This window comes from Seriola aureovittata, chromosome 9 (genome assembly GCF_021018895.1).
Source record: "Seriola aureovittata isolate HTS-2021-v1 ecotype China chromosome 9, ASM2101889v1, whole genome shotgun sequence".
Classification (NCBI taxonomy): domain Eukaryota; kingdom Metazoa; phylum Chordata; class Actinopteri; order Carangiformes; family Carangidae; genus Seriola; species Seriola aureovittata.
In genome coordinates this window covers 1690552-1705770 of record NC_079372.1, presented here as the reverse complement: position 1 = coordinate 1705770, position 15219 = coordinate 1690552, and the positions used below count along the sequence as shown (strand labels likewise).

At 40.4% G+C, this 15219-nt stretch overlaps 1 protein-coding gene across 2 annotated transcripts in view; it reads right to left on the bottom strand.

Moving 5' to 3' along the window:
- LOC130174864 (probable G-protein coupled receptor 153) overlaps positions 1–15219 on the bottom strand; it is a 44375-nt gene continuing 29156 nt past the window's right edge. The window contains exons 4-7 of one of the 2 annotated variants that reach the window (XM_056385099.1): positions 8092–8281; positions 5765–5794; positions 3409–3428; positions 1–3020 (exon numbers count right to left, since the gene is read on the bottom strand). In XM_056385099.1, the coding sequence (XP_056241074.1) occupies positions 2178–3020; positions 3409–3428; positions 5765–5794; positions 8092–8281 (1083 nt within the window). In that variant the 3' untranslated portion in view covers positions 1–2177. Of the gene's footprint in view, positions 3021–3408; positions 3429–5032; positions 5218–5764; positions 5795–8091; positions 8282–15219 lie in introns of both variants that reach the window. The other variant, XM_056385098.1, reaches the window with a different exon arrangement.

The following is a 15219-nucleotide window of genomic DNA, read 5'->3' as shown; positions in this document are numbered from 1 at the left end:
TCTCTGAAGCATCATCTTGTGAATTTAATCAGTCATATCTTTTTAACAAAGTCATCTGAACAAGAAAATCATAACATTTAACATCACTCATATCTGAGTCATAAATCTTTGAATATGTTACAAAATTATATTTAAATATTGTAAACACAATAAAATGCAAAATTCTATGACATAGCAAAGTTTGACAGGGGAATGTGATGTTATGCTTCCAAAGAAATATACATTTCAGCTAACTTGTCCAATTGAATATGCTGCAATGAGTGAGAGGTACACTACTACATAAGAATTCCAACTAAACATTGAAATGACTGCAGATGACTTAAAAAAAAAAAAGTCTATGCCAAACACGTGCAACTTTATTACTTGGATGGTAATAGCAAAAAAGTTTCACAACTAATAAGGCTGTCAATGAGGATATTTTCATTTCATATTATCTCTGTACTCTTAATAATTCCTTCGAGAACGTACACCTAATTTGTGCAAATACATTCACGTTAGCAGTAACTCTCCATGAGTTGTTTTCTCTATTATTTGTCAGTAGATGAGTTTTCACTCCTTTAGTCAGCAAATTGTCACATTTGCTAAATAGTAGTGCTTCATTAATTTAACAGTGGGCTTGGTAAAGTCGGCTGCATTGTAAAGTTCACTCCAGCATCCATTTTGAATAAGGGTGCTAGGTGAGAACTTCTCAAAATTATGGGGCATTAAGCAGCAATTCACTGACATTTTGTATTTTCCTTTGACGTGAAGTAATCACATTCCCTCTATAAATATATGCTTATACAACAGTCTAAACTTTAGTTTTCCTACAGAATGCCTTACTGAGGCTTCGGGGATGCTCACATTTAATTCACATTACTTCATGGGGCATAGTTGAATCGGATGAAAGTCACCTCACACTCAAAAACCTTCCAGAAAACCACCATTATAGCAGTCTAAGTATATGCAGTTACACGCCATTTCCACTCTATTCACAATGTTTGTAAGTTGTGCTAACATTTATGCGGGTTTAGGTATGGCACTAGCACTTAGTTATGCTACATGTAGTCAGCCTGAGGGCTGTGATTATTGGATCATCTCTTAGAGGTTCCCTCTCAGCTGTCTACTTTAAAAATCCTTATTGGTGCTTTTTAACATGTTACTGAAACAAATAAGAGATGAGGTCAGGCGGACATGCTCACTTGATGAGGATAAAGCACCGTTTTCAGGTGTATTGGTTTGATGTTCTGCATGTACATATGCAATGTGGTGAGCAACTGTTGTGCCTGATGATCTCAGTTAACATAAACAATGGAATAGTAAGAACTGGGAGGGAATGTTTTAAGCAAAGGTCTCATTAAACGATAAAGAACACCAAAACCATAAATCCAATCTCCTTCATATATACATGACATGTCAATCTTCTTTCAAAAATGCCTTCACATTTTCAGTTAAGAATTTTTGGGGTCTTCACATTATATGTCAATAACTCACAAAGTAAGCTGTAAAACTATTAGGCATTACAGAGTTTATGATTACCACTCTCAGTTTACTTAAAAAAAGCTTTTCATGTGTTGGGAAAAGCAATGTGTTCACGTGCTGTCAAAATAAGATAAATATGTATAATGTAGCATCTCAAGGTAAATGGGCAGTATTCATGAATGTTTGGTTTGAAAGTAAATGTGTCCATACAACAAAACACAAAACCATTACAGGCCAAATAAAATACAATGTGAGTTCTAAGTGCAAAAACAAGTGAGAAAAAAGAAAGAGAAAAACACCACCCTAACAACTACCTCCACCAATTCTTTGAGCATTTCATAGGAAACAACATCAAACAGCAAAAACAAGATGTAGGAATGTTCACGCCATTTAAAAACAGTTTATTCGTGTCAGTGCTGGAAACAAAAAGAGTCCTCAGTGGATATTTTGTGATGTGAAAGCTGAATAATAGGACCACCCACTTTTCACCAGCCTACATACTAACTCAACATTAGGCCCATTCGGAAAATATGTCCAAAGCTCCCAAGGCCATTTAGCATAACTGATATTTATTGGTGGTATATATAGTAAAACAGTAGTGGCACAAGTAAAAAGGCCATATAATTCACTTTCTGTAACCACCAATATTCAAGTGGTTTTCATTATGATAATAACTTTAATAATAATGTTGACTTTAACAAGGGGAATCTTTGCTTTTAGGTGGTGGAGCCTACAGAATCGGAGTGAAAGGTGATGTATCCAGAGGACGATGCCGAGGGTGTGCTTACAAAACTGTTTGTGCTTCCTTTACTCTCGGCCTTGCTCAGGTGCTTCTGATGCCCCCAGTAAGCTCCAGCACCGGCCCCAGCTCCACCACCTGTCCTGGGCTTACAGGCAGAGTGCCCTAGAGTCCGCTGGCTGCACCCAGGTGAGCCCACTTCACCATGCTCTTTCCCATCTCGCAGGCACTCCCGGTAACTTTTACCGGAGCCACAAGCAGCAAGGCTCTTTCCACCAGGTCTGTCTGGTTTCGGGGAACCCTCAGGCGAGTTCCCCCGACTACTGATCCTTTTGTGTTCTGAGAGCCGCCGGAGCGCTTGAGGCTCACGCTCAAAGTCTGTGAGCGGGAAGTGAGGGAGGATGACTGTGTGCTGTTCATACACGTTGGGGATAAGTGAGATGGTGGATGTACGCCGCGGGCTCTTCCTGGGACTCGGCAGCGGCGTCTCATCTATAAAGTTGATCACCTCATCTCGGCTGAAACACCGCAGTTCGTCCTCGTAGCGCTCCCCGCCACAAACCACGCGTGGCAGGTGCTTGAGGGAGTGCATACTATCCTCAGAGCGTCGCCGCTTGCGATGTGGGTGATGGTGATGGTGGCTCTCCTCGTGGTAGGAGACCAGGCTGCTCCTGCGCCTCTCGTGGCGCGGCAAGGTGGAGCTGTAGTGGGCACTCACTATCATGTCCTCGGTGGAGCCCCAGCGGTGAAGGTATGAGGGGATCCGGTCGCTGGTCCACATGTCTGTTTCGTCGTGGGAGTATCTTCTTGTAGGGGGCACCTGGACGCAAGACACAGAGCAAGACTAAACCCTTCAGTCTCTAAATTACTTCGACATTCACCTAGAGCTCTACAACACAGAGTAGGTAAGCATTGTTATTATAGATTGTAACTCCACCTACATTATCAGTTATAAGAGATAATACATGTAGGATTCTTCAAGGTTAGGTGGCTGCAAGTGCCACTACACCTACATGTATCACATATAAGTTGTTTGTCCAAGATGGTAAGTGCAATTTGATTTATTTCTTTATTTTAATTAATCCCTCAGGCGTCTAAACATTAACAGTCTAACATACATCAACAGGGTTATAACTGAACTAGTGTTCACCTCCATTATCTGGAGATGAGACTGCAAAGGTTGATAGTTTCCTATATGTTATACTCACATTCCATTCTGTTCTGACAACTATGCAAGAGAGAGAGGGTTTGTCAAGGTGATGTCAAGAGCCACAAGATTGATATCAGCCTGCCCCCCTGTGGTGGCTTTTAGTAGATGCAGAGAAATGAGACAGCAGACGATACAGTAGCATTGAGTGTGTTACGTGGGAGGGCTGGACAGCAGAGGGCAGCACAAACATTAGAATGAGTTATAATGCAGGACAACTCAGCAAGATGGAGAGAGACGGAGAGAGAGAAGGAGACAGAAAGAGAGAGAGACTCACACAACAATGCAATAAAGCCAAAGAGGCTTTATTCTGCAATCAAACCACTTGAGAAGTGCCATAGCAGTTCTCCAATGGGGGTGCTACTTTATAATTATTTGAAGGGTTTTGTTGATTCATGGTCTAACTGGGCCTCAAACCCTCCATCAGCAACAAAAATACTGTGACTGTGTCATTGTTCAGCCAGTCGTCCTGTAACTGAAAAAAATGCACCTCATTTGTTTCACAATCACACATATACAGCCAGGAATAACACAGTCAAATGTTATTTTGCAATCAAAGGAATCTGATGTCATGACGTATTGGACACACAAACAATGGATGGAGTTATGATGTGATGTAATGAAGTGATAGCTACTGTATACATCTCTGTTTCAAGGATTCTTTAAAGGGGAATTAAATGGAATTGGTTTTTGAAATGTCCATTATAATGTTGGAAATCTGAGGTTTTATACCAATTTAAGAATAACTTTTATAAAATATCCAATATGCAAATTATTAAAGTAAATGCAAACTACTTGGGCTGCAGTCTGTACAGAGAAACTGAAGCCCTTGCTAAGTTGTTTATGACAAAGATGACACAGTGTTAAGATGCTTTGTTAGGGTTAATATTGTTTGGGTTGCATCAGTTGCTTCTAAAGTTACATATGCTCACCACAGTCTTCCAGGCCAAGTCCAGCAGGATTTTCATCATCATCATCATCACCACTACTTTAATCAGTAATTTTCATTAATATTCATTCAATATCTGATTATGGGCCAGAATTTGTAGTTTACAGAGTTTAATTGAAATCAAAGGAGAAAATAGGATTCTGTTTTATTGCCCTAGAAGGCTGTGTGTTAGAAAAAAGCTTTGGTGTTAATGCAGGCTGAAAAGAAGCATTTGACAGCTCTGCAGACTGGGATGAATGCTGGATCCAATGGACACAATGCATTTTTGGGTGGAACATGAGCAGATATTTGTAGTGCTTTCCTGAAACCCTGAGGGATTCCTGAAATGTAGAAGGTAAGTCAGTTACTAAACTCTTACCCTCGTACAAAAGAAAAATGTAGTCAGTTGCATGTAGGTCCATGGCTAGGACACACTGGTCGGTAATGAAGCACATCTAATGTTGATGGGACTGCTGATGGTCATATTTACCAAACATTAGTCAGCCAGAGTGTATTTTTGATTCACGTAAAAAAGGCAAAAAAAAATCAGTGGCATATCTGGGAGAGATAGCATCACAAAATGCAAGATGCAAGATACTGTTAAGGCCCACAAGGCCATTTCATCATGCACATTAGCAATGTAAAAATAGTTCAATTGATCAAGTAAAACAAATGAAGAAAAATCAATAAAATATACCTGCAAATACTGCATTCTATCTTCCTGTTGTTCCCTCAATGGATACCCTTGCAGAACCCCCCTTTCTAAGGTTGAGAACTCATACTTGGCATTACGGTCTATCGTCACGATTTCAGGCGCCGAGCTATAGTCATATGGTCTGTCATATATTAAGTCGGCATGAATTCCTCCATCTTGGCTGTTTTCTGCAAAGTGCAGAAAAGCACGAGCGTCAGGATTAGAGAGCAACGGACTCAATACACAAGACAGACAGACAGACAGACGAATATATAAGAGAGACAAGTTCAATTGTTCTCTGATTTGTTGGATTTTGTTTGGAGCCTCTTCAGGAAAATGAGGTTTAGATCAAAAAATGTTTTTCAACAAAAATCACCAATAATTATATTCAAATGTTAAGTAAGGGGATGAAAACGCCCCAGACTGGGTCTTATTTCAGAAACCATGCCAAATAGTTGAATAAAAAAGCTGAGAAAGGTACAGGGCTTACATTCTGAACAACAAAATCATACAAGCAATGTCAAGTCTTCTTTGTGTATAAATACCCATCTACCAAGTTTATTTTCCTAATTACTGCATTCGTGTTCGTTAAAGATCAATTGGAGATGGGTGTAAAATGCTGATCTTAAGGAAAATGCTGGCCAAAAGATGGAAGATGAAAGTGGCTATTTGCACAGGCAGCTTGGCATGCAAGTCAGTAGCTTTGGAAAAACAGGAAACAATCCTTATACATACAACTGTGATGAGTTATACATGGCAAGCCCTCTGGAAAAAAAAGCAGAGAACTGGTAGTGTTAATTATCACACAGAATATGGACTGCCCTGTGTTGTTTTATGGCTCCTGCTGGACAGTGAGCAGTTATTGGGGAGGGTGTCAAGAGGGAGAGGATCAAAAGGTTTGGAGGGTTACAAACAAGAGAGAAGGGGTTCAGATCGGGTTGAGTTTAAACAGTGTCGATAGAGAAAAAAGACAGATGGTTCATACTGTCATTAGTTTGCAGGAACTGTGGAGATCTGGTCATGGACCCACTCCACAAGCCTTTATATGATTATCATGTGACCTAATTTTGGGACTGAATTTTGTTTAAGTGTCTGTGATTCCTTGTGAAATTATTCATTTTCCGCCCCTTTGGAATACATCAAATATTTCTGACAAAGACAGAAGTCTTCAACCACTTTCTTCTATTTCTGCCTTACAATACACAGTCGTTTGCTCTTTAAGTCACTATGATCTGACCAGTAGGTGGGAGTCCATGTCACACAAATAAAAGAAAATTAAAACAAACAAAAAGAAAATAATAAATAAAATTCATCTATATCTATCAATATTTAAGTTCTGTTTCCAGAAAAAAAAACAAAAAAACTTGGCTGTATCCCTTTGTGACTTGAGGGAAATATGACCATCGTAATGACATGAAAATGCTTTTCAGCTTTAGTGCATTTTTTCCAGTTTCACTATGGATCCTAACAAATAAATGGCGAACCATTTATTTTATCATCCTCTCATGCCGGGGCATTTTAGAGGAAGACTGCCCAGTTTAAATGCACTCGAGTGAAAAAGAACAGAGTGCTGCGAGGTAAATATGTCCTTTGTCCAGCAATATTTTTTTCTTTCTTTTTTCCATCAATCTCATAGCATGGTAAAGCAAAGCGCTTCATTAAGGACACAGCATGTACAAAAACAGAAAAATATATTTTAGTATGGAAAATTAGATTACACAGACACTTGTCACTTCAGTTTCATCTCCTGATGACAAAGGTCACATGATAAGTCACATGATAACATTTGACCACTGATTTCACACCTCAATGTACAGCAAAATTTAATGTAAGTAATAATGACCATAGATCATATACATCATATGTGTTGAGACAAGCCAAAATCAGTAGGCTTAACACAGACTGTTTTTATGTCTCCATACAAATAATTTTGTGGTGTCACTATTTCTAGTGTCTTGTTTAACTTGTATTTCGATTGATCTGACTGAAAACAGATGGCAGACTGTATTTGCATAGTTTCAATATCTAGCAAGCAAAGCAGTCACAGAGGGTGAGGATGTGGAGCTGCAGTAATCATGGGTGCTCCAGAGTCAAGGAGCAATTTAAACCTGCATCATGAGCTAGAGACCAGGAATATAATATCATCCTTTTTCAAAATTGTGTCAAAGCATCCATAGAACTCTCTGAAACCACCTCTCAAGTGTCTCTGTTCAGACTTCAGCCCTACTTCTGTATAATGCGCAGTGTTGTAACTGGCTACAGACACGTAACAATGTCGCTAATATATTATGTTACATCCTGTGATTTGATGACTTGTGTCATTTTCACTGTGAGAAAGCTAATATACAGTAATCCACCTTTTCTCTGCAACATTCTGAAATGTTTGTGGAAATTAGGTTATGTTTTACACATCTGTTGTGATGACCACTGGCTTCGTTGACTAAATTTCCATTAAAAATTTGGTATCATGAATTACAGCATGTCTCAGCTGCTAATGCCAAAATGGGATGCAAATAATTTCATTTCTCAGGATTGTATATCACAGAGATCAAACTATACTGTACCTCAAAGAGCAGAGGTGGAGATCTCTATCAAACATCAGGCTACAAAGTAGAGATTGATACAAACCTCTGGTACCTTCCTGCAATATTGCTACCCTTTATTTTTCCAGTACAAGTGCTCCCTAGGCTAAGAGACAAAAGAATTCAGGTCGATGAATCACATATGTCACTGTAATTCCTATGGCCAAAGACTGTCCAGGAGATTTCACAAAACAATTTTCTGTTTCCAAACCCACAACCCAACCCAAAAGAGAGTCATGCCTAGTCTTTACCTGTCACTAGGGTTGTATAAAAAAATTATCTATCATCTGTCTTTGGAACCCCTTTGCCAATTCACTTTGTGCATGTCCGCACAGAGCATTCAACAGGACAAACTTAATCCTTAATGCTCTTTCTAACACACACTGAGCTGTCTTAGGAAATAGGAATCATTCACATCATCGGGTGAAGAGGAGGGAAAAAGGAGGCAGGAGGGGAGGGAGACGCCTGAGAGTGACTTACCCTCATCCATGTCGTCATTGGACATGATGGCAACGCACTTCTCCCACACCATGCGGATGTCGGCCCGATAGCGGTCACAAGCCCAGAGGAACATGGGCAGCAGGATGGACTGGGCAATGGAGCACCACAGGACACACAACACCATCCAGTTGTACGAGCGGTTGAACTTCAGACTGGCAAAGCTCACCACCTGCATAGTGTCAAGAGAGGGTTAGAAAAAACATAATCAGCTATTATACTATATGTAATGGTAAAAAGAAACCAGGGTCACAAAGCTGCAATTCAAACACAGTTAACACACTGAATTAATTCTCCACCTGCACACTAACTGCACAGTTGCTTTTTAAAGGTAGCAATAATAAATCAACATGTCAAGAGACTGGGGCATGGTGGCAGTTCTTTGGTTTTTCTATACTCTTGTACTGAACAGCAGTGGACAGATTGTGTTATTTCAATAATGACTCGAATGACAGCTCTGTAAATAACCTGCTGTTGGTAGTTTAGGAGTTTTTAATTCAATACAGATGATGTAGAGAACATGAAAGTGAGGGAGGTGACCGGATGAGCTGAGCACAAGTTGTCCTTGAGCGTGGCGCGTAACTCCTTACTGCTCCAGTGAGACTGCTCTGTGGACACCAGATATGACTGTGGTCAGACGTTCAGACAGTAATGTAGGCTTCTATCATACAGTGGGGCCTTTAGAGGACATTAGACTTATTATATAGAATCACAAAGATATTTTAGACTGGTCTATAGTGTTAGGTTACCTCAGGTCTAAGACTATGGTTACCATGGTAACAATCAATGACACCTGCGCTGACCAGTAGCATCCAAGCACAAGAAACCGGATAACATCCCTCATAGTTTGTGGTTTATTAACATTTTTATGGAGAGAGCAAAGAGAAGGGAAAGAGTTTTTGAAGAGCACAGTGATTTTCTTTCCCCCCCAAATCAGATTTTTCTTTTTGTTTCACTCTGCTGAATTTCCCACGCAAAACCTCCTTGTAACTGTTGAATTCTTCTAAAAGACGAACATTTTCTGCTGAGGGTGAACAGAGCTGAGCAGTTACATGTGGTTCCTCGGCCCATTTTTTTTTTATTTATTTTTTTTCCAAAAAGTCTCAATTTACCCAGGATTCATTGTACCCCAGTCTGGCTTAAGATAGTCACAAACTAAACTGCTTTGTGCAACAGATGAATTTAGACATCTATCTGAAGTCTGACTATTTGTTATATCTAAGCCACAATGAAAGTGTATCTTTGTGAAATCAGCCGCAGACAGCGTCATTGATTAGGTTAAATAAGCAAAGTGAGTGACTGCATGTATATCACCATGTTCATGTTGTCTCGACATCAGCAGGTCAATGTAACAGCTCACACTTGCCATTTGAAACAGGCCCCTCAGCAGATGAGATACCAAACTAAAGTTTATAATAATAATAAATAATAAAGTTCTGTACAATATTTTAATATTATGGGCTAACTCCTTGGTAGTTAGGCTATCAAATAACTTTCCTAAGTTGCTTTTAGAATATGACACAGGAATTAAGAGAATTAGACTCTGCACCTTGCACAGATAAATAAGCTGCCATCAAAATGGCTTAAGTTCAGATTTAGTCTGATCCAGATGACAGGACCTGCATTTCAGAACCTACTCTGAACTTCAGAATAATACATGAAATGTTACATCTGGCACATTAAACTGTAGTTCTTTTATCACTTCCATCTATAAATGAGTAACTATAGAGAGTGAGATTAGAACTCAGACTGGACTGTAAAGAAGTAACATTTTAATGAAAGTATTTTTTCTCCTACATTGCATTTTTCTGTAATAAAATTCTGTAGATCTGAGCTAATCACACAGACTTTGAGTAGTTTAATTAGCTTATTAGAATTTTTGATGAAACAGGAGCAGAAAACAAAGCTATACATTATCCTGCTTAAGAAAACTCAGACTATGTTCCTGTTGTCTTCTGCTTATTCGGTAAAACTGGTCTCACTCTGCTACTCTGCTCCTATCTGTTGCCAAATGGCACTGAGCGTATTTGCTGAGGAGACGGATGTGAGGGAGATGATGGCCACACATAGTCACAGTGGGCCACACAGCCTGCTCCACTGGTCTGATCACTACATCACAGCAGCATCAATCTCTCTTCCGCTTTCTCTCTCTCTGTCGCTCTCACGGCCCAACAACCATCACCACCCAAAACAAATGTCCATGCCCGACACACACCAGACAAAAAGCAGCCATCTCTGAGCTGCTCGCCCTTTACAGCTGTGATTTTTCAGGTTTTTTCTACAGTAAAATATATTAGATACAAAATTGGCTTCAAAACCCACTACCTGCCTTCTTATCCCTCTACCAACTAAACTCATCTCTAGTTCTCTAGATTTCTAAAACCATTATTTAAGAAACCACAACTGAATCCAGGGTCTCTTAATAATTATCAGTCTCAAAAGTACTAGAAAGAATTGTGTCCCACATATCTAACACTAACTTTCTCAACTTTTTCAATTTGCTTTCAGGGCCTGTCACTCCACTGGAACTGCAATTTTTAAAGTGGTGGATGATCTTCTTAGTACAGATTCAGATTCAAACTTGGTGCTTGATCATAGTGCAGCTTTTGATCACTGCACAGATCAGTGAAAACTCCTAACTTATTCAAAAACCAATCTGGCATCTCTGACCTGGCTCTCACATGCTTAAGGTCTTGTTTACCTGAAAGAAAGCAGTGTGTTCTCTGCAATAATATTAATTAATTATATTAATAATATTTTCCGATGAGAAATAAGGAGTGGCCCAGGGCTCTGTGCATTTATTGTTGATTGTTAAAAATTTTAACTTAAAATTGTTGACAGCACTGGAACAAATTATGAATACTTGTAATACAAACAGTATGTTTATATCATTAAAAATATGAAGGCAAGGGGACACTGCATGACACATGGGTGTCAGGCTACAGCAGCATGAGGAAGGGATGATGACATCATCACAAAGGCAGAATCAGAGAATAAGATTTATTGTCAGGTAGATTTTTACCGACAAGATACTTGGCTCGGTGTTTGGTGCAGTATCATATTAACAGGAAATAACAATAAAAAGGTAAAATACTGCAACAGTCAAAAAGATACATTTACATAGATACACATATTAAAAAAAATAAAACTATGAAAAAAACTATTTACAAAAGTGTTGACAAAACTCCTGCTGAGCAGGATGTGCAAAAGATCACAGTATAGACAATATCTGTTCTGCGCAGGAATAATACTCCAAGGTGTTACTGTAATGTGGTTGTTGTTGATTGATGATGCCAGACGCAGAAGAAAAGGCAGGTGCTGGTCCATCATTGGGGAGGACTGGACTGGAATTCTGGTCCTGATACAGACAAACATGTGATAGGACACTTAGTTTAGATCATACAAGTTCTTTATGTTCAGACATGTTAGGTCTGTTGTGTGTTTATAATAAATAGTAAAGATAAATATGAATATGCTAAAATCAATACAGTATTAGACAGTGGTATAATCATGGTATAAATATTCATTATTCTGAATCAGCAGTATGAACATGTATACAATCACACAGTGGTATAGACAACTGGTGCGGAGTGGAGAAGGTTGACAGCTGAGGCCAAGAAGCAGATCCTGAACCCGCTGGTTCTTGATCAAACAGTCTCTTTGTCTGACTTGTAAAATAAAGTTACTGATGCATCTAGCTGGACAAGAGCCACAGGAACAGGCTAAATTCTGCTACATCGCTAAAACGTCTGTCGACATCATCAATCATACATTTATACCATTTGAAGTGTTTGTCAGTACAGTTTGTCATTTGGACCAATGATACCCTTGCTACAGACCAACATTAGATGTTACTCACCTGTCTAACAGAAAAGTTGCAGCTTGGCATCAAACCGCATCTCTTTACTCGCCCAGAGCTGTCTCCAGCGGTGGGAAGACACACCAGGATTTACTCGTGTTTTCTTCTTTTCTTTGCCGTTAAACGTGGTTTCTTGTCAGAGTGGTCCTTCGGGATGGAGATAAAGATCACTTTCTAGGAGCTTCAGCTATCTCTGCGTTTCTGTGATGCTAGTCGGGAGCTTGTTTTTTTTTTTTTTTTTGTCAGGAGCTGTAGCATAACCTCAAGCTCTGGAGGAGGTTCTTCTTCTTCCTGGTTGCATTGTTTGCAGTCCAGAAGAGATTGAAGGGAGTCTGTAGATTTTAGTGGGAGGTAAAGCTGTGTATCGTCAGCATATAAATGGCAGAACATGTTTTTTTTTTGTTTTGTTTTTTTTTTTTACATGTTTCCAAGGGGGAGCATAGCCTGAATATGACTGGCCAGAGGATGGAACCCTGGGGAATCCACTGGTGACAGGGGCAGAGGAGGAGGAGAAGAACTGGTCTATAACCACTGAAAATGTCCTGTGTTTAAGGTAGGATCCAAACCAGTTAAAAGCAGTACCCTTAATACCGACCCACTGTTCTAGATGTATTAAAAGGATGTCATGCTCGGCTGTACTGAAGGCAGCACTGAGGTCTAGCAGAATGAGGATGGCGTTCTTCCTGGAGTCAACATTGAATCCGGGCAGAGTAACCTGTTGGAATTGATTGAAGTAGGCTAGATCACATGGACAAGGAGGTGGGGTGTCGAGGGGAGAGGGAAAGAGACGTGATCTGATGTTTCCCAATTTTTTTCCATAGGCCTCAATGTTGTGGGAGATTCGAGGAGTGAGGATAAATTACAAAATTGTTGCCTGGCTGATCTTTTTTCCATCTCCGTTCAGCTTTACAACAGGCCTGCCTAAGGGAATGGGTTGGATCATCCAGCCACTGATTGGTTTTTAGTTTGGGGTGTGGATATTTGAGGGGATCTATGGAGTCCAAGATAGATGAGAAGGAGGAGTTGAAGAGGAAGATTAATTTATCTGAGCTAAGAGAAGGCTCTGCAGTAGAAGAGATGGAGGTTGTGGTGGCCTTTCTTTGATAAGCTTCTGCAAAGTGAAGTGAAGTAAGAGAACTTCTATGGCTAGAGTAGTAGCCAGATGTTTTGACACTAGGCTGAGAACCAGATAAAGTGGCATTGAAAACAATACGTTTAAGATTGGAGAAGCATGCATCTTCAATGTTGAGTTTGTTGACAGTCAAGCTATATGACATAATGAGGTCAAGTATATGCCCTAGTACATGGGTGGCTCCGGTTACATGCTGGATAAAGCCAAAAGAGTCCAGGACATGTTTAAATTCGTTTGCCATAGGTTTGCCTGGGCAGCACATGTGGATATTAAATTCACCCAGGATTAACAATCTGTTGTACAGTGGGACAATACAAGACAGGAATTCAGATATAAAATCTTTACCTGTCTTGGGTGGTCTATAGACTAGTACACAGACTAGCAGGGTGGACTTGGATTCAATTTTTACAGACTGAGATTCAAATTTGGAGTGAGTCCTGAATAAAGTGTCTTTAATTTAAACGGATTCTTGACGACCACAGCCACTTTGCCCCTCTGCCACTACATCTAGGGGTGCTGATGAAAGAACAGTTTAGTGGACACAGTTCATTAAAAGTTGCTGTTTCACCTTCACCAGACCATGTCTCAGTTAAAAATAGAAAGTCCAGGTTACGGGAGGTAAAAAAGTAATTTAAAATTAAGGTCTTATTGGACAGAGACCTAGCATTAACCAGGGCTATTTTTGCCTTAAGGTGACTGTTGAGCATATACCCCTCCCAATGCAGGTAATTTGCATGGTTGAGTATTGATTATAACAGGGATGATATAGCTCTCTGGATTGATACAGATATTAATATTTGATGGGCTGAAAGTACTGGCAATGGTCTTGTAGGGGAGAGATTGTGGGGGTGATGCAGAGGGGGTGGGGGCAGTAGAGTGTGCTCATGTACCATTCACCAGAGGGGGCAGGGACCCCAGGGAAAGAGGGCGTTTCCGAGTGACGTGTGAGATATCAAAAGTCAGTCACGTGGGTAAGACAGCACCGTGTGCTGCATGTACGCAATCAGCATCCTAGAGCCAGGCTTGTTTAAGTGGATGCTACAGCTACTCCAGAACAGGTTGAAGTTGTCAATCAGAGCCTCGTTGTGAGTTCTACAGGTGAAATGCAGCCAAGTATGAAGGCCAATTAGTCAAAACGACCATTGCCACGACCTACTGTGGGAGTGGGCCCGGAAACAAAAGCAGTTTTCCCACAATGTTTGAGGAAGTTTAGGAACTGGCAGACAGAATTGAAATCAGTTAGTTTGGACAGTTGAAAGACTGTCATTTGTTCCCACATGAACTCTAACTCTGGTGAAGGAGGAAGGGAGAGATGGCAGTAGATCCTGGAGTTTTTCAGTATGTCAGAGGTTGTAGCACCGGGGAAACAGTTAGTGACTGCGTTAAAGAAATACATAGTCCTTATTATGGAGTGCCCAATAATCAGTGTTGAGGGGGAGAAGAGTAGTCGGGGTGAAGCTGTCTGGGCTCTGCCTGAAAAAGACCTTCATCTGAAGGCTGGGCCAGTTTGGTGTGGAGGTAAGGATTGAGGCCTCCGGTCTAGCTCCCATACCTGAGCATCTGGCTGGGCCAGGACTGGAGTCACAGCACACAGTTCCACGGCTCCCATTGCAGGGGTGAGACTGGGCTCCAGAGCCTCAGGAATGCATTCGTCCAGTGGCCCTTTATATTGCCGAGAGGACAGGAATCATCGTTTTCTCTACAGGCCTGCCACATGCTAGTAGACTTCAAATGGTTCAGAATGCTGCAGCTATAATAAGAACTAAGTCCAGACAATTTGACCATATTACAGTGATTTTATCTTCCCTTCATTGGCTCCCTAGTCATTAAGGTGTCTGTAATGACAAACAAAATAATAAATGTGTAGGCCTCTTCATACATGTTTGTCCTTAAAGCTTATATTCCATGCCTTGCTCTGTTCTCAGAATAAAGCGCTCCTGTCTGTCCCCAGAGTATAAAAGAAGTCAGCAGACTGCTGGCCCTTTCCCTATCATGCCCCCTTTCTCTGCAACAACCTCCCTTTTGACATCTGACTGTCTGACTCCATTAAGTAATTTCAATCCAAACCTATGCCCATTTTAATGGCTTGACTTTCAGAGAGTGGCTTATTTTTGATTAT